This window comes from Crinia signifera, chromosome 5 (genome assembly GCF_055691185.1).
Source record: "Crinia signifera chromosome 5, ASM5569118v1, whole genome shotgun sequence".
Lineage (NCBI taxonomy): Eukaryota > Metazoa > Chordata > Amphibia > Anura > Myobatrachidae > Crinia > Crinia signifera.
In genome coordinates, this window is record NC_139221.1 from 66,964,966 (window position 1) to 66,991,912 (window position 26,947).

General features: G+C 43.4%; 1 protein-coding gene across 1 annotated transcript in view; it reads left to right on the top strand.

Annotated features, from left to right (window-relative positions):
* Nucleotides 1-26,947, top strand: part of RB1CC1 (RB1 inducible coiled-coil 1) — a 145,167-nt gene that overhangs the window by 13,979 nt on the left and 104,241 nt on the right. The window contains exons 2-6 of the mRNA XM_083187391.1: nucleotides 1,828-1,957; nucleotides 12,358-12,484; nucleotides 13,428-13,598; nucleotides 23,285-23,487; nucleotides 26,235-26,649. Coding sequence (XP_083043517.1) covers nucleotides 1,887-1,957; nucleotides 12,358-12,484; nucleotides 13,428-13,598; nucleotides 23,285-23,487; nucleotides 26,235-26,649 — 987 coding nt within the window. The 5' untranslated portion in view covers nucleotides 1,828-1,886. The remainder of the gene's footprint in view (nucleotides 1-1,827; nucleotides 1,958-12,357; nucleotides 12,485-13,427; nucleotides 13,599-23,284; nucleotides 23,488-26,234; nucleotides 26,650-26,947) is intronic.

Genomic DNA, 26,947 nt, shown 5'->3' on the forward strand with positions numbered 1-26,947 from the left:
GCGCTCGCCATGCTACGGGTTCACGTTCATAGTGGGGGTGCATTTAACATTGTAAGCCCCCATTAGGGTGCTTATACTATTTATCATCGTATAGGGGGCTTATACAATTTTAAGTCGTATCGGGTGTATGCCATGCGATGCGATTAAAAGTTGTGTGACCAAATATCGTGGGCGCCGTGCTAGTACACAAGTACCAAATCTGTAAGGGAAGGATTGTTCTTGAGTAGTGGTTCCCAACCTCAGTCCTCAGGTACACCCAACAGTTCACGTTTTTTAGATCACCTGGCAGGTGCACAGGTGTACTCATTTTTCACTGACAAAGGTGGAGCTAATTGGTTAACTTGCAATTCTTTGTGGAGACCTGGAAAACGTGCACTGTTGGGAACCACTGTTCTAGAGGTAACCATAGAGCAAAGTAGTTGTGATTTCTTCTTAATGGTAACAAAATAATTTTACAACAAATTTAGAAACCTTCACCCTTCTCCAATAATCTTTGTACCAGCCTAGCAATCCAATGAGACCAGGGAGGTGTTCCTGTCATTATTTAATGCAAAAATTAGAATTGCTTACTCTTCATGTGTTAAAGAAAAAAAATATCTAAAGCTTTTATACTCTGAGCACGCACCGGACTTGCTTGTTGTAATATTGATTGAATCAGTTACCAAGCAGAATAAAGTGCATGGTTCAGTCGACGTTTCAATCTTCAATCAAAATCCTTAAGGTCCATACACACGGTGCGACTTTGCACAGCATGTATGGACAGCGATGATCGTGTTCATCGCTGGGGGGAAAGCTGCTCAGTGCATGTACACTGAGTCACTTTCCGACTGCGGGGGAGGAAGGCTTTGCATAGCGCAGAGCTATGCAATGCTGTCCTCATTGCCGCTGATCTGCTAGTAATTTTTTTACCCTGTTGTAGGGGTGGAAAGGTGTGTCAATAACTGGATATGCTTACTGTCACACATAACGTATGCAGGCCTTATTCTGTGTAGTAACAGTCTAAGGGGGGTATTCAATGTCAGGGGCACGGCTGTCGAGCTAGCGCGACAGCCGTGCCCCTGTCCCGTTCTCTGTCGGCTAGCCTGGAGCTCGGCAGTCGGGATTCAATGTCCCGGCCGCCGAGCGGCGAGAAGGGGGGCGTGTCTGCGAGTTGATGACGGAAATAGAAGAGCTCAGGCCGGAAGCTCGCCTATTTCCGGCTTTTCTCAGCAGAACGAGCCCGACAGCTTGTGATGTCGGCTCGTTCTGCGCAAAACCCCTGTTCAATGCTGTTGGGGAAGACAGCATTGAATAGGGCCCCGCAGCCGTCTCCCCCATCGGGAGATGGCTGCGGGAGCACGAATGACATTGCATACCCCCCTAAAAGTGCGTAATATTTTATTTATTGTGTTTCTTTGCGAATTTATCAACATTTCAGAAATGTCTTTTGTCTTCAATCATATTTGAGCAATACATTTACCGTCAGATTTCCCGTTCTGCTGGCCCAATCTGCAGATGATCGACTTCAACAAATATGCAAAATACGGCATGTTAAATATTTCTGACGTTGCATCAGATGACCCAACCCGGTCATATGCAATATGCAGACGATTGGAATCCATTACTATGGTAAAAAATTCCTTTTAGGTTTGTTTTCTTTTTTTTTTCTTTCACGTTTTAGGCTATGCTTGTATCGACAATTCTAAAGTGTGGTTTATGTCCAGTATAATTCTGAAGTGACTTTTATGTCTAGTATTATGGGTTTATTTGTGTGTTTTTTTTTTTTTTTTTATATATAACAAGACCAAGCTATTCCATATGTTACATATCACTTATTTTTCTCCACAGTTTCTAAATGAGCAGACCAAAGTGCAGAGGAGGGTGCAGAGGAACATAGAGCAGTCATCATGAAGTTGTATGTATTTCTGGTGAACACTGGAATCACCCTTACATTTGACACAGAGCTTGCAGTTCAAACGTAAGAATATTTAAAGATCAAATGCATTTATTATTTCATTGGGTTCATTAACCCTTTGAATGCCAAATCTCTGTGAGAGATGTGCTATGTTTCCACTAAAAATGCCAGCGTTGCTCACATTTGTTATAAAAATTCAAGTAAAAAATGAACGTTACAGGTCATTGTGATGAATAAAAATGTTTACTTGTCAATTTTTACACCTATTTCGACAAATTCATTTGGCACTCAAAGGATTAATGATTTATTTTGTGTACCACCTTTTGGTATTCTGCTACTTTTAAAAGAAGATTAGGTACTTTTTTCCTAGCACGGCGCCCACGATATTCAGTCGTATGGCATTGTATTCAATTTAAAATTGTATACCATTGTATGTGGCATACAATGGCATACAATGCAATGCGATGCGATTTTAAATTGTATAAGCACCCTAATGTTTTTTTTCAATGTTAAATGGTCCTCCTATACAATCTTAATAGGTGCTTACAATGTTAAATGCACCCCCCACGCCACCGCCACTATCAACGCCAACCAGAAGCGTGGGGCGGTGGTACGCGTCCTCCGACCTTTTCATATCCACGTCGGCGTGGAGTTGATTTTATACAGTGTGGCGAGCGCAGCGAGCCACCGATCCCGAAGCGTGGCGACGCGCATTACTTCACATGTATTCTGCGTCCGCTCGCCACGCTTCGGGCTCGGTGGCTTGCGCTCGCCACACTATATAAGATCATCTCCACGCAAACGTGGATAGTGGAGGTATGAAGGACGGAGGCGCGTACCCCTGCCCCTCGCGGGCTAGCTGCGCTTGCCGCGCTTTGGGTTGGCGTTGATACTACGGGTGGCGTGGGGGTGCTTTTAACATTGTAAGCACCTATTACAGTGCTTATACAATTATTTATCTTATAGGGGGCACATTTAACATTGAAAACACCCATTAGGATGCTTACACAATTTAAAATCATATATCATTGTATATGCCGTACAATGGCATACAATTCGATGGTATACAATTTAAAATTGTATAACATCGGCTAACATCACATTGCATACCATACCGCATTGTATGCCTTATGGTATGCAATGCGATGGGCACCGTGCTAGGAAACAAGTACCGTAGATTATTATTATATTTTTTGCTTTGCTGCAAAAGGGACTCTTATACATGGATATTTCTATATATTTATTTAACTGAGGCAGAATCCCCGATGGCAGTAATGGTAAATTGTGAAAATTAAAATTTATATTATTTAATATTATTTTATATGCACAAGTACTTCCTGATGCTGTGGATAGTCTGTGTGACGTTAGCATACATTAGGTATCAGATAAATATCAATGAACCTTTTACAGGTTTATGGCCTAGATTGTTTATAAAAGACAAAACAAAAAAACACTTTTTTTATTATGCTGTCAGTACTGGCATCATGTATTCTATTAAACAAAAACACACCCTATTTTACTAAAGAAAAGTAGGGTTTTTATTCAAAATGTTTAATGGCAGTGGTATGCCCAGTGCTAATATTAAACTCTGTGTGTGTTTCTTTGAAAAGTGTTTTTCATTTCCAGTTGGAATTACCATTTTGATTTTAGATGTATTTAATTATAAAGTAATAAATAGGACTAATGCTTAAAATTAACTTGTAGTACTTATCATACTTTGTATTAACATGTTTAGTCTATCGGGATGCGGTCATCTATTAGAATAAACTTAGGTCTACAGTCATTAGGTCGACCCCACTAGGTCGACTGGCAGGAAGGTCGACCTGACTTAAGGTCGACATGACTTAAGGTCGAATTTGCATAAAGGTCGACATGAGGAAGGTCGACTGGTCATAAGGTCGACATGGGTTTTTCACTGTTTTTTGAGCCGACAGGCGGTATTTCATGCCCTACCATCCACTAGGGCGTGGTGGGAGAATAAAATAGTGTGCCGAGCGCAGCGAGGCACCGTGCCCGAAGCATTGCGAGCGAAGCGAGGGTCCGATTCTCATTGCCAACTGTGTCCATGTCGACTTTGTCGACATTCGGATCAAAAAACAGTGAAAAACCCATGTCGACCTTATGACCAGTCGACCTTCCTCATGTCGACCTTTATGCAAATTCGACCTTAAGTCATGTCGACCTTGGCCCATGTCGACCTTAAGTCAGGTCGACCTTAATGCCAGTCGACCTAGTGGGGTCGAACTAATGACTGTAGACCTAAATGCAGTCTGACGAATGATCCCATTCCAGTCTATCTACATATATTCCAAGATGAACACTAATCTGTAAAAAATTAGTTTTACTGAAAAATGTAAAATAAATCTTAAAATAATAATATTAATGTTAGAAAGTATCAAAACATGGTTGATCAATGTTTCTAATGCATCACTATTTTGTTCTTTCATTAAAACATGAATTAAGTTACACCCCCCCTTCCCCCACCCAAAAAAAATGTTTAAGCAAACAAACAAAAAAATTCAGACAACAGCATTTCTTGGTCTGCAGAGCTCATGTAGAATGCACAACCAATGCCTGTCTATCGACTAACTAATGGCACGCATGTTAATCTGGGTACACTCTAGACCAGTGGTTCCCAACCCTGGTCCTCAAGTACCCCCAACAGTGCACATTTGCAGGTCTCCACCCAGAATCACAGGTGAGATAATTAGCTCCATCTGTGATCTTTTCATATGTGTCTGAATAATGAGTGCACCTGCCGTGTGACCTGGAAAACGTGCACTGTTGGGGGTACTCGAGGACCAAGGTTGGGAACCACTGCTCTAGACCAGGCATGTCCAACCTGTGGCCCATCATGCCTTGCCACAGTTTTGCTATTAGGGAATACTAAAACTATGGCAAGGCATGCTGGGATGTGTAGTTTCGCAACAGCTGGAAGGCCACAGTTTGGACATGTCTGCTCTTACCAGGCACATTTTCCAGTGTGTACCTATGCTATGTCGATGACGATGCATGGTTCTACCAATGGAAGATGTCGATAGCAAGGGCAGTGCTGCCAACAGCAGCATAGCCGCAGCGGCGCTCCGTCGCTACTTGCATCAGCAAGTATTTCTGCATTTACTGAAGCCGGCTACCCTGCTGGGATCTGTCGGCGTTGATTTTGCTATGTGTATATATTGCATAGTCGCTAGTGTTTACCCAGTTTAAGGTTATAGTGTTTACCCAGCTTAAGGTTATCATCTGGTGATAGATCAGCAAAGTAATGCCATTTCTCTGCCCTGAGTATGAAAATCTGAGGAGTATTTTACATGGATATTCAGTCTGCATGGTCATGAAACCTAAGCAAAACTGCTAAGTAGAGTCCATTGCATGCCTAGGACAGTACAATAAAATACATGTACAGTAGGAGCCCATCTCATCTATCTTCCTTAGGGCATGGCTAGCCATGGCTATCCTATTGTTCTCAGCTGCAATACAATACATAGAACAATACAGTAGGGCAGGGGTTCCCAATCTTTTTTTAATCACGGCACCCTAGAGTATAACAATTTTTTTTGCGGCACCCCTAGGCCAAATTTATTTTAATTAGATTGGATTTATATGCGGTTCTTAGGGTCAGTTATGTGGAAAAGGGCAGGAATTGCTTCTATTTGTACACATTTTATGATTGGCAGCCACCAGCACTGGTTTTGCTTTTAAATAATTAACCATTAATAATTTGAGTTGGTCCTGGACTACCAACCCAGGGCACCCCTGCATGTGTCCCGAGGCACCCCAGGGAGCCACGGCGCACAGTTTGGGAACCACTGCAGTAGGGCATTAGTAGGGTAATCCAATTACTCACTTAATCCTATTATAGGGATAGATGACAGTGGCTCCATCTGTATGTTTATTACACTGCAGTATGTAGACAAAAGTGATAAGGCACTGAGAGCAAATAGATCAACAAGATTTTATTGATGTCCTGTCCACCACGTGCAGTGATTACTGCAGACACCCTTCTTGGCAAACTGTCCACAAGTTACTGGACAACAGCAGATGCTATGTTTTGCCATTTTACCTTAAGCACAATGACCAACTGTGACCCTGAAGAAGATCAAGTTAGCCTTGAATGCACCCGTCGCTCAAATATGTCTCAGAGGTTTTCAGTGGTGTTAAGATCTGGACTGATCTAGCCAGTCCATCGAAGTTATTGAATTTTCTTTATACCTGTCCAACGTCACCCTGGAAATATGAGGTTCCAATTCTGTAGAATTGCCGCAATGTAAGGAGGACAGATTTATTGAGAACATCTCAATACTTCTCAGTTAATTTGACCATGCATTACAAGACTTGGACCCATTCCAATCCTGCTGCAACAGCTCCACAGCATAATGCCACCTCCATGCTTTACTGTTGGTATTGAACACTTTGGCATCAGACGTTTTCCTGCCAATTGCCAAAGTCAAAAATGTAAATTTATCACTCCGTGGTGGGAGAATAAAATAATTAGCCTGAAGCATGGCGAGCGCAGAGGGGCACTTTTTAGTGTCCATGTCGACTGTGTAAAACTCTGGTAAAAAGGTGAAAAACCCCATGTCGACCTTTGACTATCCACCATTCCCATGTCGACCTAATGTCCCTGTCGACCTAATCCATGTCAACCTTCATGCATGTTGACCTTCAGTGGTCGACCTAATGCTTGTAGAGCTAATGTCTGTCTAGCCTATGATCCATACCCAATGAAAGGAGAGAGAAGAGCTATACAGTATATTTATACCCCTTTCACACTGGAAAGCTTGCTTGCAAGCACTTTCACACTAGCCACCAGACCCGGCATAAAGCTTGGCGGGTGACTTAATCGGGAGGCAGGGCCGGGGAGATGTCAGCATCTCCCAGTGGTGCCTTGACTCAGGACAACCGTGGTTAAGACCTGGATGAAATCCCGGAACGTTGGACCCGGTACAGTCTTCCTGGACCCTTTCACACTGAACAGTTTCCTGGGTTGTTGTGCGTTCATGTGCAATAACCCGGGAAATATTTTTCAGTGTGAAAGGGGTATTGGTTACATAGTAACTCACCCTATGTGTGCATCCTGGTATTTCAATAAATAACATTTCAGATGCTGACATCTAATTTGTTGGACCAATGTAGTGACCTCATTACTAAAAGTATGCAAAAGCAGCAGCACTAAAGCTACAATGAAAATAACATTTGGGGAGGAAATTAAAAATACTTTAAGTATTTACTGTATTGTTATTTAATGGACTAGTCTCCAGCAGTGGCTATGTGTTTTCTTTATTTTGGCGAGAGGGAGAAATTGCATTTGAATTAAGTTTTAATGCTGGTGATTACGATTTCCTAAAGTTTAGAAGAGTAGACATTTAGTTTTTTTACTTTAATCCAAGCAACATCATTTTGACCTCTAAATAGACTTCATCGTATTTGATCTTCTGATATGCTAGATGTCCATTATTTATCTTGACTGCCAGGAGCTGATTGGTTGTTTATCACTCTCCATTTTATCACTTTTTAAAGCTTAGTACATCTGGCCTTGTGCCCAAAACCTCTAGTATTAGATACAGTTTACTTAGTTATCATTTAAATCTGAGTTGCCTTTATCTGTGATGCACGGCTCGTCTGATCCATGCCTCTGAAACCCAAGTGGTCTAAAACTATCTTCCCTTTCTGCTACTCCTGCCCACCTGAGTCAACAGCGGTGTACAGGAGGAAGCAGTTGTGGCATTTCGATGCCCAAGGATTGGGTTAAAGATGCATTTTTATATATAATAAAACAAATGTAATCTTATATTTTACCCAGTACTATATTTTAGACTTTGGATGAAGTTTCTTAATGGGTTTACTTGTGAGGAAAGGGAAAAGGAAGGCAGAAGCTAGTTTCTCCTGGCTGGTAGTATTCCAACATTGCAGTGTACTGACCCTTTTACATATCCAAATCTATAATTGCAGATAAACTTTAGCTTCTCCATCTAGCCTATAAGGGAAATTCATAATTTAAAAAGTAAATGTGACACTAATGTTTGATTTAGAGGTGGACACAATTATATCTTTGCAAAAGGCGCACTGCATATGTGCCGCAATGGTCTTGTTCTACGTTCATAGTGTAGATTCGTATGCAGAGTTATTGACAGATGGTGACTGTTTGGGAGAGGTAACGGGTGTGTGGAATGCAAATGTGTCCCAGCCACTGACTGTGCCTTAGAACACAGTTTCACTCGCCCCGGAGGCTTAAGCCCCCATACACATGGGGCGACACGGGGTGTCGGGTGCAGGGAGCTGCCGATGTGCTTAAACATGGATCGCTCAACACACATGGCTGCACCTACGATGATTTCTGACCGATCCGTGTGGACCACTGTTATCTGGTGAGAGAACACTGGCGATGACTAGATTTATACTGCATGCACTCAAAATCTAGTCAGGCAATAGCCGTGCACTGGGATCGCACATTGCCATTTTTAAGCAATCTGACTAATAGCCCTAAAATCGCCTCGTGTGTATGGGCCTAGGTGTGTTGGACATTCTGAGCAACCCCAAGGTTTATCAGAGATCCAGTGGCGCAACCAATCTTATGATGCAGTGCAAACAGCACATCTGAGAAGCTGTTGTATGCTGGTGAAAAGCTGGTTACTGCGACGTTTGCAAATATTCTCAGATTCATCTAATGTTCATTCTAGCACCCACCCTGTATCTATCAAAACCCATGCAATTCCTGTTCCCTTCCTAGTGTGTCATGCTCTGGGCACAAGTCTGATCTGCATACCATTGCGAAATACAGGTCATACTGTGCTAGGAGCAACACAGCAGAGAGATACACCCCAAGCAGGGGAGAAGAACTGCAAGTGTTTTGAAAGATGTATGATGCTAAAATGAACCCTATCCATCTATGCAAAAATATGCAGTAATGAGACAACTAAAGGTGGATACACAGTGGGCGATATTTACTTAATGATATGGATGATCTAGTTAGCGATGCGTGTTGCCGCGGGTCGTTAATGACCCTCTGTCGTCTGTACATGCAGCAGCTCAATCTGACCAGTGTTCTCACCAGAAAATGTTTCCAGCCGGGTGGCATCAAGAAGTAGCTGGGTGGAGGGGCTTCACAATAAAAAAATTGTGGGCGTGTTTAGCAACGCCAATTGGCATTCATTGCAGTTAAAAAAAGAAAAAATCTCGCAGCCCCACCACCAAACACACACTACAAATATGGGCGTGAGTCACACACCCATTACTTGCCGTAATGCCCATTACACGTTATGCCACACACCGCAATGCCCATTATACATTATGCCATGCCGTAATACTTATTACATATTATACTACATGCCATAATGCCCATTACATATACCACACGCCGTAATGCCCATTACACGTTATGCCATATAAGTGCCGCTTACCTACATGCTCGTTGCTAGGGTACATGCTCATTGCCAGGGGTTGCATGCTCGTTGCCAGGGGCACAAGTTTTTTGCCAGGGGTACATGCTCATTGCCAGAAGGGTTTACCCCTCCTCCTCCCCCCGCTAAAGAGAGGGAGCCTCAGCCAGGTGAGAGGGAGCCAGCAGAGTGGTGGAAACTGGCGCTGCAGCACTACATACAGGGAACTCTCTGGCAGTGATTGACAATTCCCTCCATTGGGGATACTTGCTGCCGTAGCCAAGGGACATGCTGCAGACACTAATGGTGCCATCCTCAGGGGGCAAGATGTTCTAAGCCTTGAAAAGTAAAAAAATGGAGATTGATAAACCATCAACCAATCGGCTCCTAACTTATTTTTCAAACACAACCTGTGTGACATGAAAGTTAGGAGCTGATTGGTTGGTACTTTATCACTCCCCATGTTATCACTTTTCAAGCTTAGCACATCTGGCCCAGCATGTGGGGCCAGGGAAACGCCCACTGCTGGCATGGGGAGTGCAGAGGGACACAGCCTACAGGGCTGATGCTGCCGCTACTGCCACAAGGAGACAGGTTCAGAGTGTACCACACTACAAAGCGCAACACTCTGCTCAATCAGAGGAATGCCGGGCGGCAGGGTGTGCCTTGCCGTGCGGAGTGCCTGAATAAACAGAGCTGGGGGGAACACTGCTGACAATCTCATCAGTGACTGTGTGTATAGAGCGAGGGGCAGATGACATCACTGACCAATATTGTGATTGATATCCATCAGTGTGCTTGCCCTATATCATTCTCCTGCAGCACCTCTGATATAATTAACTATATTGCAGGCTGCGGAAATCGCTCCAGTGTGTACCCAACATAACATCCATTCTGGAATCAGGCCCTTTAGCTGGGTAACACACTGTGATATGCATGAAGAATATGCACAAAAACTATATTGTTAACTATGCGCTCTCCAGCGGTTCGTTGGCAATAATTTCGATCATCTGAACATGCAGTCCACCCGGATAATATCGCCAGTGACTCTCCATGCACAGTGGGGGTTCCAGTAACGGCACTGAATGATTTACCCCCAGGCAGGGCCGGTGTAAGGCACCATAGGCAAAACTGAAATCTACTGCCCCCCCCAATCCTGCCACCAATACCCACTTTTCAACCCCTTAGGCATACATGTCTAAAATTCTGAAATGGCTGGGAGGCTCCCAAATGTTAGGTGGTCCTCCCAGTCTTAGTGAAGGTGGGCAAGGCCCCTGATGTCCCTGGAGGCCTCCCTTTGAAACCCACAACAGAATGTGAGGAGCAGGTGGCAGAAAAGTAGGGAAGAATGCCTCAAGGGAAAGTATGGGGGTGAGGTCTTAGAAGTTCCACAGTAGCCAGCTGCATTAAGTACAACAAGGATGCTCATAGACATCCTTGATTTTTTGATAGGCAAATTCAGTGGCACCTCCCAAGATCCTGGCACCCTAGGCAGCTGTGTAATGGTAGAGTCGGCCCTGCCCCCAGGTCATTCATTTTCACGGCACCGTGTATTGTACAGTGTGTGTGGACTTTAAATTCTACCTTTTGGTGATTTCTTTTGGCTCATGTGGTGTCAGATTAAAAAGTGTTCATAACAAGAGCTTTATTTCACATGCCACTAAGAGCAGTCCAGAATATCCACTTAATAGGCAATAATTATATATATACTTGGGTATACAATACAATAATTTTTAGAAAGTCACAAGATTGCTATAAGGGCAGAGGGTGTAACTAGTTAATCATTTCAAGACTTTCTTGGCCACTCTCCTATGCATATGTGAGTTCTGTGTATTGTATTGTATCAGTGCATTTTATAACAGGTTTTATCTTTTATAAATCTAAAAAGATATGTGGCCCACCCCAGTGCAAAGAAATCAGAGCGCACTGTTTAGTATCATCAATTTCTGTCTTGTCCGAGTTCAGACTTTGCGTTCCTTTTTGGCTCCTCTGTGTCTTTTGGCTGTTCTTACATTGGGAAAGGATAACGCTTATTTTCAGTTTTTAACATTTCTGTGGCGGCATCCACAATGACTGATTTGCTCTCAGCCTGGAGCCAACAGACTTTGTAATATGATGATATACTGTCTTTAGTATTGTTCCCTTTATATTGGCTAATACTGTAAATGTTTTTTCTTTAGTATGTTTATTTCTGTTATTTTTCATGCTGGAATATCTTTTCTGAAACAGTACTGAAACACACAAAGGGGGTTATTCTGGTTGATACACATCCTTGCGAATCAACGGTCACCGACCATCGAATGACGTGGAAGGTGCACGCATATGTAAGAGTGGTCTGAGTCAACCTTACATATGTGTGTACATTCCAGGATGAAATCGGAGAGCAGCTGACATCCGGTGATGTCAGCTGCCCGCCCCCGTCGGCCACGTCATGCCCTCATTAGCATGAGAACGCCCAGCATTCTCATGGGAATGCCTTCTAAACGCTGGGTGTTCCCATATGTGCTCTCCATACGCAAGGATGACCATGAGTCTAGGCTGCACACACAGGTCAATGACAGGAGTGCTGAAGCTCACAAAAATGGTAAAGATACAAAAATGCTTTAGAGAGCCAGCAACATCAGAAAAAAGATCATTTTATTAGGCATATAAAGTGCATATGGGACAATGTAGCAAAAAAAGACTTTAAAAGTAAAGGAGGACACGTCTACTTAGCATGAGAGCTGAGTAGAGCTGTTTCGGTGCTCACTGCATGACTAAGGTGCAGTGAGCACCGAAACAGCCTGTCAGGTGTCATGACTGGTTGGGGGAGGACTTACGTGGTGAAGATGCCTTATCACTCTCATGCTAAGTAGACGTGTCCTCCTTTACTTTTAAAGTCTTTTTTGCTACATTGTCCGATATACCTAATAAAATGATCTTTTTTCTGATGTTGCTGGCTCTCTAAAGCATTTATATATATATATATATATATATATATATATATATATATATATATATATATATATATATATATATATATAAATAGATAAATGAGATAAATATGATATTCTAATTAAGACCTTGTTTTTTTATGTATGTAATCAGGGTGACTGATCTTAAGCATGCTATCCAGTCTAAGTATAAGATCGCTGTTCATCACCAGATACTTGTCGTAAATGGAGGAGAATGTATGGCACCTGACAGGAGGGTCTGTAGTTACAGTGCTGGTACTGTGAGTAATACTATTTCATTATATTTTATTCATTTGTTGTAAAGTATTTGCAGCCTGCAATAAATATTTTACTTGTTCCCAACAAGGTTTGATTCTTTACTGAGTAGGTACGGAATTTAATCTGTATGATCCTTTCGGGTCATTTACTGCGGAGGGAATTCAATTAGCTGTGGAGTTTGCTCTGGGTCTCATGCCAGGAGCTATTGCAAAAAATCCCATACCTTATCCTTGTGAAGTAAACCATTGGGTTAATGCTTGTAAACCCATTGATTCCATGTAAACTGTGGAATAAGGGGGGGGGGATGTCACCTTGTAATTGAATTGGCTAGCACAGGAAATTAGCAGCAGGCTAAATCTTGCAGCTATTTGGTTTCTACCCTATATAGTATATTGTATTTTTTTTAAGTGAACTGTTTCTATAGACAGATGCTCTTTAAGTATTGAAGTTAGTTTCAGCCCTGGCTGACAAATTGGGGGGATGTGAGCAGGAGGACTAATGAAAAGCAGCAAACATTTGGGCTTCTGCTTTGTAATGAGAGAGCAGCCAGCATTTCACCTTGTCAAACTTCTGCCTCATCTGTAATCTCCATTCTCCAAAGGGTTCAGTTCTTCTTATAGGGTCAATGGCATTGGGTAAACTGCCTGTTGACTGTGGGTATATGCTGTATTAATAGGAAAGTTTGTAGATGAAATAGCGATCGACAGCAATGTAGGGTGTATGTGGACATCTATGTTGGCATCACGACATGGATGTATTGCACCTTAATGCATTTTACCCATGCAGTTGTTCTAACTTTGGACATCTGTCAATATCCAGACCACAAACCCTTTCATCCTACAGTGCTGTTTTCCAAAGGTATTTTACTATGCTGCATGTTTTATTATTCACAATTACTGTTTTCTTACAATCCTTTTTTTTTTTTCCGGGCGGGGGTTCTCACAGGACACCAATCCAATATTCCTGTTCAATAAAGAGATGATATTGTGTGAGCGACCTCCAGTCATTCCGAGAACCACGTTTTCGGCTGAGAATGAAATGGAATTGAAGGTAGAAGAGTCACTTATGATGCCTGCGGTATTTCACACAGTCGCCTCGAGGACACAGCTTGCAGTGGTGAGAGATTTAAACGTCCTATTAAAGCCTGACCTATGCATCATAAACTATACTCTGAGTGGCCAGTGGATATTTAAGGACCGGATTGTACCCAGTTTTACTTGTCGTGATATTTGTAATACATTTTTTATGAGTTAATAAAGAAAGTTTAAAAGCCATAACACCCCAATTAGTTAGTCATTGTGCTACTAATTACGCATTTTAATTTCCTTACTAGAGACATTAGTAAAATGCTTATATAAGCTAAAGGTTATGCTATTAATCCAGAAAATACTTTTGATTGGAGCAGGAATTTAATTTAAATTATTATTTAGGACTATAGATCTTACTCCTGGCATAAAGATTCAGGCAAACCATGCCAACAAGGTCTTTATTTGATAGATGTTTCCTGTGTTTTGTATTGGGGTGATTCAACTGAAACATATTAAGGTGGTTAATTTTTTTTTCTTAGCTAGCACACCATATCGCAGATCACTTTAGATGGGCTGATATGCTATTATTTTTATTATTATTATTATTATTATTATTATTTTCACTAACGTCCTATGGGATACTCGGGTCTTAAGACATTGGGGTATTAGAGGGTATCCGTAGGAGACAGGCACATCTATAACTTTGAAGCTGGGTGTACTGGCTCCTCCCCTCTGATTCCCCACCCAGGAACCAGTTTAGAAAAATGTGCCCTCAGGAGAGGATGCACACTGCTGGAGCTCCAGAGAGTTTGTCTTCAGTTTACTTTCTTTTATTATTTTGGGGTTACTGTGTTGGACTTCACAGTATCCCTGCTTCGAGGGAGTCAGTTGAGGAGGGTTCAGCTGCAGGCCTCTTAAGGTACCGAGCTGTCCCTGCTGCAGGACCACCGTCCTGAGTGGGTGGTTGTACTCACGGGCATTGCGCTGCAGTGATACACACACTCCTGACACAGTCCGAAGACATCTGTGGTGAGTAGAAACCGGGGTCCCCACAGTGGGGTACCCCGGGTCATCGTGCGGCAAGATGGCGGCGGCGGCAGACGCGGCTCCCTACAGGGGCTGCGCAGACCCCCCGCCACAGACTGGCTGCGGGTGACAGTCCCTGGGATACCAGGGCAGATCCCACCAAAACCGCTGCTCAGTTCAGGGGCGCCATTAACTGAGCCAGCGCCAGTATAAAAATCAGTGAAGCCCCTGCACCATTACCAGGGGGCGGGGCTTCAGCGGAGCGAGACCAGAGGCTCTGAGCGCGCATACACTACTTCCTGCTTCTCCCTGGGCGCCATTACTGTCTCCAGATCACTCCTCAGCGGTGAAGTGTGGGACAGAGGGAATCTGCAGAAAACAGCAAGTGTTATTTAGCGCTGAATCGCTTACTTGATCACTCTTTACTGAATTTATGCGTTGTACCAACTCCTAAATAGGAGTTCAGGTTGTGCAGGGTGTGCTGGTCTCCTCAGTGTAATCTGAGCGCTCCCCCACGGGCTTGTTAAGCTACACACAATCAGTGATAGAGCTCACACATATATAGCTGCTATACACTGCACATTGAGATTTATATATATTATATTTCATTGTGATTGTGGTGTGTTTGTGGAAAGAGGTTATATATCCTTCACCATGGTAAGGAAATTAACCTGTCTCATTTGCAGCACCAAGTTTGTGCCTAAGTCCACCTCACAGATTACCTGTGAAGAGTGCATGTCCACCCAACCAGGGGTTTCACCCCAGATCAGTGGAACATCACAATCAGACGCTCAGGAGCCTGAGTGGGCTGCAGGCATTAAGTCCATGCTGCAGACAGTGTCAACTCAATTGGCTGCAAATATAGTGCAGACCAAACAGGTGCAGCAGGACTTATCAGTTCTAGCCGCATAGGTGGATAATATGAATCCCACCACGGGCCAGTCACGGAAGCGTGCTGCGGCCGCCATGTTGCCTGATTCAGATGATGATCTACAGGCGTGTGACGACACAGATGATAATGTGGATGACGGGGCTCTGATCCCTGATTCACAATCATCCCTCAGGGGCCTGGAACCTCTTATTATAGCAATAAGAGAGGTTTTAGACCTTCCCTTAGCAGACATGCAGGAAGGTGATCCATTTTTTGGGTCCCAAAGGAAACAACAGATTGTTTATCCTGAACAAGCTGACCTAGATGAGACGTTTAAGGAGGCTTGGAAACAACCTGAAAAGCGTTTCCAACTGTCTAAAAGGTTTAAGTACAATTTCCCCTTTGACCCCGTCACTAAAGGGGTGTGGGAAGAGCCTCCGGTTGTGGACGCTTCGGTGTCCAGACTGTCCAAGAAGGTGGTTCTCCCCGTTCCAGGGGCAGCAACACTGATGGATAGTACGGACAAAAAGCTGGATACTACCCTTAAAGCCATGTATACAGCAAGTGGGGCGTCTCAGAGGCCTGTCCTCGCCAGTTGTTGGATGGCAAACTCCATTTATACATGGGCTTCTCAGATCCAGGAAGGTATGCTTGCCGATATGTCACTGGCGCAAGTTGGAGAGAGACTTCGCCATATCCAGGATACTGCGAAGATCCTATGTGATACACAAAAGGAGCTTGAAGCTATAAATGCTCGCTCTTCCGCAATGGCGGTTTCGGGTCGCAGGGCCCTCTGGTTGCGACAATGGGTAGCAGATCCAGAGTCCAAACGTAGTGTGGAGATTTTGCCTTTTAAGGGTGAAAAGTTGTTTGGTAGTGAACTTGACGACCTCATATCCAAGGCTACGGCCGGCAAGTCGACTTTTCTGCTGACTGCTCCCACTCACACTAAACGTCCTTTTCATGGTCAGACGTCTCAGTCGTTTCAGGCCTTTCAGTCCTTTCGGCCTTCCAGGCCCAGGCAGAGGGCGAGAGGCTCCAGCTCGGCCGCCAGAGGGGGCCGTGGTAGGTTCAGAAAGCCCGCCAGCACAGGATCTCAGGATCGTGCCTCTAATGCCACCGCTTCAAAGCCTGCAGCATGACTCGGGTTCCGACCCTGGAGTCACATGCGAGGTGGGGGGTCGCCTGTCAGCTTTCAGCCAGGTGTGGTCGGTCTCTCACCTGGATTCCTGGGTGAGGGATCTTATTTCCAACGGCTACAGGTTGGAATTCGAAAAGCCTCCCCCTCACAGGTTCTTCAAATCGGGTTTACCGGCTCTGCATGCAGATCGGGTGAACCTGCAACAGGCAATACAATGCCTACTTGCGTCACAGGTTATCATACCTGTCCCGCTGGAGGAACAAGGAAGGGGTTACTACTCCAACCTATTCCTAGTGCCGAAGCCGGACGGCTCGGTACGCCCCATATTAAATTTAAAGTCTCTAAACCCTTTTTTAAGGGTGTACAAATTCAAGATGGAGTCCCTCAGGGGAGTAATAGCAAGCCTGGAGGAGGGAGAGTTCCTGGCATCATTGGATGTGAAGGACGCCTATCTCCACATACCAATTTGGGGTCCACATCAGGCATTCCTGAGATTTGCGCTAAAAGACTTGCACTTTCAATTCAGGGCGCTGCCATTCGGCCTGTCGACTGCACCTCGTGTATTCACAAAGGTGATGGCAGTAATGATGGTACTGCTCAGGAGGTCGGGAGTCAACATCATCCCCTACCTGGACGACTTGCTAATCAAGGCGAGGTCGGAACAGGTCCTGCTGCAGGATATTGCCAGAACCAGACAGGTCTTATCCGAGCATGGGTGGATCCTAAATATCCCCAAGTCTTCACTGACGCCATCGCAGCGTATCCTCTTTCTGGGAATGTTCCTGGACACAGAGGAGAAAAAGATTTTCCTCCATCGGGAGAAGATGGAGGCCATATAATCCCTAGTGAAGGTGATTCTGGCAAAGCCTCAGGAATCGATTCACCAGTGCATCCAGTTACTGGGCAGGATGGTGGCTACCTTCGAGGCGATCCAGTTCGGACGCTTTCACACCAGAGTGTTCCAACTGGATTTACTGTCAAAATGGTCGGGGTCACATCTCCTGATGTACAAGAGGATTTCTCTGTCGCATCAGACCCGACAGTCTCTTCTGTGGTGGACTCAGGCATCGAACCTGTTGGCAGGTCGGAGATTCGGCATCCAGGATTGGGTTCGACTCACGACAGATGCGAGTCTGCTGGGATGGGGTGCTGTGACCCTGGACAGAACCTTTCAAGGTCAGTGGTCTGGGTGGGAATCGAGACTCCACATCAATATCCTGGAGCTAAGAGCTGTATACTATGCAGTGTTACAGGCCCAGGATCTCCTTCATGAACAGGCGGTTCAGATACAGTCCGACAATGCCACAACTGTGGCCTACATAAACCGCCAGGGAGGCACAAAGAGCAGGACTTTCATGAAAGAGGCTTCAAGGATCCTGTCTTGGGCGGAGATGAATGTGGTGGCTCTGTTGCCCATCTTTATCCCGGGGGTGGACAATTAGGAGGCGGATTTCCTAAGCCGTCACGCCCTCCACCCCGGGGAATGGAGCCTGAATCCTCAGGTCTTTGCAGCAATTGTGGCCCGTTGGGGTCATCCAACGATAGATCTGATGGCATCCAGGTTAAACCACAAGGTTGCCAAGTATTGCACAAGGACCAGGGATCCACGTGCAGTGGCTGTAGATGCCCTGACAATTCAGTGGGCGTTTCCCTTGGTGTATCTGTTTCCACCCATTCCACTGCTGACAAGAGTACTCAAAAGGGTACGAAGTCAGGGAGTAGAAGCCATTCTGGTCGCTCCGGACTGGCCAAGAAGGGCTTGGTTCGCAGATCTGCAGAGCTTACTGATCGAAGATCCTTGGCCCCTACCTCTAAGGAGGGATCTACTCACACAGGGCCCTTGCGTCTTCCAAGATTTAGGGCGGCTACGTTTGTCGGCATGGAGGTTGAGCGGCAAATCTTAGCTCAAAAGGGCCTGCATTCATCAGTCATCACCACGATGATTCAGGCCAGAAAGCCGGTAACAAAAACCATATCTGGAGGAAGTACGTGGGTTGGTGTGAGGAGCAAAAAGTTTCCCCAGCACAATTTAACCTAAACAGGTTGTTGTGTTTCCTACAAGCGGGATTGGATTTAGGCCTACGTCTAGGTTCCCTAAAGGTCCAGATTTCGGCCTTGTCCATATTCTTCCAAAGAAAATTGGCTGTCATCCCGGAAGTACAAACCTTTCTTCAGGGAGTGCTTCACATTCAGCCTCCCTTTGTACCACCTACACCACCTTGGAGTTTGGACGTCGTCATAACCTTCCTTCAATCCTCCTTGTTTGAACCTTTGGAGTCGATAGAATTGCGGTACATTACCTGGAAAGCGGTGGTTCTTTTGGCCCTAGCCTCGGCTAGGAGAGTGTCTGAATTGGGAGCCCTATCCTGTAAGAGCCCCTATTTAATTTTTCACACAGACAGAGCGGAGTTGAGAACAAACCCGCGATTCCTCCCTAAGGTGATTTCTACCTTTCACCTTAATCAGCCCATTGTAGTCCCGTCTGCGCCTGGTTCACCGGATATTCCGGTATCCCTGGATGTGGTGCGTGTCTTGCGTGTTTATGTCCAGAGAACTTCAAGAATCAGGAAGACAGATTGTCTATTCGTCCTGTATGACGCACAAAAGAAGGGGCACCCTGCATCTAAGCAGTCTATTGCTAGATGGATTAGGACTACAATCCAACAAGCCTATGTGACGGCAGGCCTGCCAACACCTTCTGTTCTAAAGGCTCATTCCACCAGATCGGTGGGTGCATCCTGGGTGGCTGCTCGGGGTGTGTCAGCTCTACAACTCTGTAGAGCTGCTACATGGTCGGGGCAACACACATTCGTAAAATTTTATAAATTTGACGCCCTGGCCAAAGAGGATACCCAGTTTGGGCAGGCGGTACTGCAGCAGTCTCCGCACGTACCCTCCCTTTCTGGAAGCTTTGGGACATCCCCAATGTCTTAAAACCCCAGTATCCCATAGGACGTTAGTGAAAATAGGAATTTAATACCTACCGGTAATTCCTTTTCACGTAGTCCTTATGGGATACTGGGCGCCCGCCCTGTGCGGGGTCTGGCTGCAGCTTTATTCTGCGGTTAAAGTTCAGAAGTTCATATTATTGTCTTCTGGTTGTAAGGTCTAGTTCGGTGACCTTGGATCAAAAAAATCCACTTAGTGAGTGGTATTATAGTTGTTTGTTATTTTGATTGAATGCGGGTGTGCTGGCATGAATCTCACCACACAATTCACACTTATGTTTACATAGGTGACATATAGGTCATTCCTCTCATATGTTCATTCTCCTTCGGGCACAGTTTTTCATTAACTGGTTCCTGGGTGGGGAATCAGAGGGGAGGAGCCAGTACACCCAGCTTCAAAGTTATAGATGTGCCTGTCTCCTACGGATACCCTCTAATACCCCAATGTCTTAAGACCCCAGTATCCCATAAGGACTACGTGAAAAGGAATTACCGGTAGGTATTAAATTCCTATTATTCTTTATGTATATGGCTCCACAGGGCCTAGTCACAGTGTACATACCCGAATAAGCTAAACAGGAAACCGTGACTTACAGTTGGCAACAATAAAGGACAAGTTCAGGGTACATAAACATAGCTGCATCAGCAGACAACACTGAAATAAGTATCAGGATTGCAGAAAACAGCAGAATTTGGTGCCATCAAAGATGGTTTAAGAGAAGGAAAAGCAATGTGCACCCATTTCTTTTTAGCTCTGGTCGTGGTGACCAGGTATACCTGGACCAATATACCTGGTATACCTGGACCAATATACCAGGTTTAGCTGCATAAATCAGATAAACCTGTACAAACAATTGGGCACACCAGGGAAAATGTGCAAGAGCTCGATTGCTCTCTGGAGGGATCTAGCAAATACAAATGGGCTCCTATTAACCCTATTAAAATGTGTAAATGTTTGGGAATCATGTCCTGCTTTTTGATACTAAACTAATACAGGATATGTTTGGCAAAACTTTTTATTTTGGTGCATTTTTTTTTTACCTTTACGGTCAATATTGAGGTCTTTGAGGTCTATGTAATAAACCTTGGAGACATGCTAGAGGAGCTGTTTTTTAGTACTAATATCTCTGTCCACTTTAGCTCTCTACAAAGCTTAGTACATATGCTTCTTTGTTTCGAAACAGGATTTTGACACTTACCGATAAATCCCTTTCTCTAATTCCAAAAGGAACACTGGAGTAGTAGTCGGTACGATGGGTATAGACAGGTGGCTAACAGAGCCGGGCACTTTCATTATTAATATGTGTGTGTGTGTGTCTGGCTCCTCCTCCTCTATGCCCATCCCACAGTCCAGTTACGGACTGTACCCAAAGAGAGACGAGACAACAAACAATGGAAAAGGAGATACATAGAAAACATGAAACAAAAACACACATGTCTGGCAAGCAACTGCAGCCCAGGACATAGTAACAATTTAAATACAACCAGTCTCCTGCAGAACAGTCCAGCATCCCCTATGGAATCAGAAAGGGGGATTTATCAGAAAGTTCCAAAATCCTATTTTCTCTTCATTCTTATGGGACGCTGGAGTAGTAGTCCATATGATAGGGATTCCCCAGAGCCTCTTACATGGGCGGGAGAGCGCTGAGAGTCTTTCACAACTGTGCTGCCAAACAGAGATTCAGGTGCCACAAACTTATCAAACCGATAAAACCTTATGAGCGTTTTCTTGCCAGCCCAAGTAGCTGCACGACACAACTGTAACATTGAAACTCCCAGGGCAGCTGCCCAAGAGGGAACCACTGAACAGGTGGAATAAGCTGGTACTGATACTGGAACTGGCCATGAGGCTGCAGTGTACGTCTGATGAATTGTAAGACGTATCCATCTAGACAAGGTCTGTTTTGAGTCAGGCCAACCATGTCTATTTGCATCATACAAAACAAAAAGAGCATCCGTTTTACGGATAGAAACCATCCGTTTTAACATAGATGCGTAGAGCCCTTACAACATCTAGTGACTTCGCAGCTGGAGAGTCGTCCGGTAACACCAGCACCACAACAGTTTGATTTATGTAGAATGCCGAAACCACTTTAGGTAGGAAATTCTGACTAAATTGAAATTGGGCACCATCCTATTAAATAAGGTAAACGGCAGGACAGGGCTCCCAATTCCGACACTCGTCTGGCTGATGTGGATGCGAGTAACGAAACGGTTTTCCCAGATAGATTCTTGAGATCTGTAGACTCGAGTGGTTCTAAAAGTGGAGACTGCAGGAACTGCAGTACAAGAGTGAGATACCATGAAGCCGTAGGTGGTACAAAAGGCGGCTGAAGCCTTGAAACACCCTGTAGAAAAGTTCAAACATCTGGAAGAGAAACAATAGTCTTTTGGAAGAATATTGAAAGCACCGAGAACTAAGACAAAGACCCGCTTCCAATCCTGATTGAAGAAGACTGTTCAACCGAAAAAGTTACAGATGAAAGAATAGAACCTTACAAATGGCAAAGCCTCAAAGGCTTCTTCCCCAGCAACAGAATAGAAAGATGAACTGATACCCATTTTGGTTGCAGGAGACTGTAAACTAATGGCTGAGTGGGAAGCAACTGTGACTTGGTCACATTGATTATCCATCCATATTGAATGAGAGATTCCTGAGTAACTAGAATGTCGTGAAGAAGGCACTCTATGGAAATCCAGCAAGAAGCTTGTCCAAACATTCCACTGACAAGTGCATCTGTTATTAATGTTTCTACAAGTGTTAGGGGGGTACCTGCAGTAAATGCATTGAATGTACACTTTTTAATTTAGAAAACATAACACCCCAAAATACAAGTGGTTATGGGCACACAATCTATTTTTTAACCTGAGCCTGAAAATCCAATATATTTTCTATATGAATTTATGTGGTATGCCATTTAAGAGATTTGTGAATGGATTTCAATTCTCTGGACTTTTTTCACAGCATGACAAGTAGCAGAACTTAAGATCTTACAATATTTATTAGTAACCCCTTAGTATGAATAGTCCATACATGCTATAGTAATTCACCAGTTTGATTTAATTTTAGATTGTAAGGGGTAAATTTACTAAGATGGGAGTTCTATTGAAGATGGACTATTCAGATTCAGAATCAGATTCTATCCATTATCTTCTAGAAGGTGATAAATAAGAAGTAAAATCTGGTTGCTATGGGCAATTTCCCATCTTCAATATAACCACCATCTTAGTATATTTACTCTGAAGCTGCAGTATTTTGAGTTTAATTGACAGCCAGAAATTAATTTATTTATTTCCAGTTTCTTATATAGCGCAGCATATTCTGCTGTACATTTGGAAATAGTGATAAAACAAACTGGGTGGTAACAAACTGACATAGAGGTAGGAGATGATCAATTCCATTGTTGCTATTCCTTTACTTTATTACAGAATAATGATTTGATTTCTTTTTGTTATTGACATCTTGACATTCGCTGGCAATGTTTTCGAAGGCCCACATTCTAATGCCATAACTTGCCTGCATGTGTCTAGTTAAACTTGCTTGGTTAAACCGTGAAAAGAAAACCTGGAGATCTTAGCAGTCAGGTCCATTACTTGTGTTTTGTATTTTGAAACAGAGGGCAAGAATGTAAATTTGGTAACTTTTATTTCACTGCTTTCTCCAAAGTGAAGTTTGCTGCATTTTCCAGTACCAGGAAGAGAAATAAATCTATAGATTTTTTTTTTTTTTTTTAAATGTCAATGCACTACTTTTTGCTAACATCTGTATTGTAATTACTTTTTAACAGGAAATGTATGAGGTAGCCAAGAAGCTTTGTTCCTTTTGTGAAGGCCTAGTTCATGACGAACATCTTCAGCACCAGGGCTGGGCTGCCATTATGGCCAATTTAGAAGATTGTACACATTCATATCAAAAGCTGCTTTTTAAGTTTGATAATGCCTATTCAAAATATCTACAATCAGTAGATGAAATGAAAGTGAAATTAACAAAGTAAGTATGCAAAGATAAGTAGATTATTACTTTTATTTTAAAACAATGTTATAATGTGTGCATTTTCTTTAAAAATACTATTTCTCCAGGCAAAAAAATTTACATTTTCTGTATTTATTTGGCTTTTACTTTTTTTTTTAAAAAGGTACTTGTTTAGTTTCACGGCGGAAGCATGGCCGCCGTGAACTTCCGGGTACGGCGCTCACCAAACTATCTAAAATAAATTAAATTAACTCTATGCCAACGTAGATAGTTCATACCCTTACTATCCACGTTGGCATAGACTTGATTTTAGATTTAGATTTTTGATTTAGCACAGCGAGCAACCAAGCCCGCAAGGGTACTCAGACGCACAGCCGCTGCCGCCGTGAAACTAAACAAGTACCAAAAAAAACCATATACTGTAGTTGCTTTACTAATGTAAGCTTCTCACATAATACTTGCCTACTCTACCTGGATTGTACTGGAGGCCCCTGCAAATCAGGTGGCTCTTCCTGATGCCAGGAAGAGTGGACAAGTCTCTCGGAGCCAAGTTACGTGGGTGGTACAGGTGGATGATCATGTGATTCATGTTCAATTGCATGCATGGGGTCCTTCACATCGCGATTAATTGTGACATTATATACAGTAATGGGGGTCGGGGGAGTTAATTAATTATGACATTTAGTCATGAGCAGCAATAATTACAGTATGAAATGAACAGTCCTGGTAATTGTAAGAAACAAGTCCAGTTACAATTAAAGGTAAGCCAAACTTAGATTAGCATTTTAATTGAGATTGTTAAATTAGTTTGCCAGTGGTTTCACATTATGGCAGGTGTAACAAATAGTGATTCCATAGAGATAAAACTACCGGAGTATCAGAACATACTGTACAGCATCAGGATAAAAATGGAACTTTATATTATATGGTGGAAACTGTTATAACCCTGGTCCATAGACTTCCTGTATGGTTATGGTCTGCTTATGCATTATGCAAAGGTAAATGTGATGCAAGTTTATAAAACTAGAGGCAAGAAGCTAATAATAAAGTTAATGATAATATCGTTTTAATTGTTTCTGGAGTTTTGTAAAAATTGAGACCCCTAAGCAAGTTGTACAATAAGATATTAAGGATAATTACAGGACTAGGTATTAACAGGGCTCATGGAACCCCTGATAAGTAACCTTTGCCTAAGTATCTGACTAGAAGATACACAATAAATATATTCTCAATATGCCAACACTAGATGGGTGTCAGTCAATAGGTCACCAGGGTCAAAAGTTTGATATGTGGTTAGGTTTGGGCATCAGGGGGAATGATATGAGTAGGGCTAAAATACTATCAACAGCAATGTTTTTATTTTGTCAAACCCTTCAACAGTATAAAAAATAAAAACACAGCTAGGCCTGTGTGTTTTGTTTTTTCCCCATAATACCATAATAAACAAAATACGTTTTGGTAGACTAAGGGGGATATTCAATCTCCGGGGAGATGCCCGCCGGGCCCTATTCAATGCTGTCTTCCCCGACAGCATTGAGCAGGGTATCTCGGCAAAACGAGCCTGACATCACTAGCTGTCGGCTCGTTCTGCCGAGAACAGCCGGGAAGTGACAAGCTGCCGGCTGCAGCTCACCTATTCCCGGCCGCAACTCGCGGCCACGCCCCCTTCTCGCTCCCCGGCAGGCGGGACATTGAATCCTGCCTGCATGTTCTCGGTCGAGCTGACCGAGAACGGGACTGGGTCACGGCAGTCGAGCAAGCTCGACTGCCGTGACCCTCACATTGAATACCCCCTAAAGGTGTGCCGTGCGATGCGATCCACGATGCGATCAGATCCCATACACACTAGGCAAATTTGAGCTCAAAGTAGCTCACCTTTCTTGTTTTTAACTACTTTGAGCTCAAATTCTCCTAGTGTGTACCACCCAGCAATGAGCGCTGCTGCACGCTCCCGCATCATTGCCGGCCCCGCCACTCGTCGCCCTGTTAAACAGGGCAGGTGAACCACTTTTCCACAGTCTCCTACTGTGGAAAATGGTTCACACCCGTAAATATCACTGGGCCGGGTGAAATCGTTCAGTGTGTATTCACGATAATAAGCCATCAATTTTCACATCAATTATGGGAAATAAAACGCCCACTGTGTACGTACTTTTACTGTGAAATTGATCTTTGCATTAGTGCTGTTAGCGTCACATCCTTGTAGAGCAGAAAGAAACACTGGTCCAAGAAAGGGTGGCCATACCGGTCTTTGATCTACCAGCAGTTCATGTTTTCAATTCCATTTGTGGATTTGTAGAATATGTCGGTTAAGAATGAATGTTTCAAAATGTGATTTAGTAATGACTACACCTGTGCATCAGCTAGTTGTGTCCTTTTTTTTTTTTTAGTTTTAGGGGCTTATTCAGTTAGGAGAGAATTCTACAGCAGATGGAATGCTCTGGGTTTAAAGGTTTTCAGTTATTTTTTGCCTTTTCTCCACACAGTAATTGCTTGGTAACCCACTGATTTTGCATATAAACCTGCAGGGTATTGGCCTCTAATTTAGTTTTCCAGTAATGACAATGCGGAATATTAAATATGGCCCTTAAAGTCTTTTATTTCCTTTTTTTTTTTTTTTTTTAATAAACCTTTTGCAGTGCATATAACACTTGAAATGGTCAAGTCTTTGCTATGTTTGAATTGTTACATTGCCTAAATTGTAAAATATACTGTATTTTCTCTGAAAACATTAAATGCTTATATTTGAAATATCCATTCTCTAGTTTAGGAACCGCTGTTTCTGTCATGGCCAAGATTCCACTGCTAGAGTGCCTAACTCGTCATAGCTATAGGATGTGTTTAGATAGGTTGATGTCTTCTACGGATAGAGATGTTGATGAACTGGAGAATGAGAAGACTACTGACATGGTGCAATATGATAATGAAACTAAACTGAAAAATATGGCTTTGCTAGCCTCTCTTTCTACATCTGGGGAATGTGCATCTCAAAAAGTACGTGACAGTTGCACTGAACAAGGAGTTATGGATTCTTCTAGCCAGAATATGGAACCTTCAGAAGAACATCTGGCTAATGAGAGCCCATTGTTCAATGTTTCACTGCTGGACTGGATAAATGTGCAAGATCGGCCGAATGATGTTGAGTCACTGGTCAGGAAATGTTTTGACTCTATGAGCAGAGTAAGTAACTTTACATTTAATACAAATACAAATGGGGTGGGTTGCAATTTGTATTTTTCTGTGCTATTCATTTTTGTAATGAGTTTCAGAATACATTTTGCATTTCATTTCAGTGGAACCTACATGAATCGATTCTGTATTTTTGTTTTTGCATTTTCATATACCAAACTAGTTCCCACAATACGATAGTCCACAGGTTCTCAAAGTCGGTCCTCAGGACCCCACATAGTGCATGTTTTGCAGGTCTCCTGACAGGATTAATTGAAATAATAAGCTCCACTTGTGGATCTTTCACACT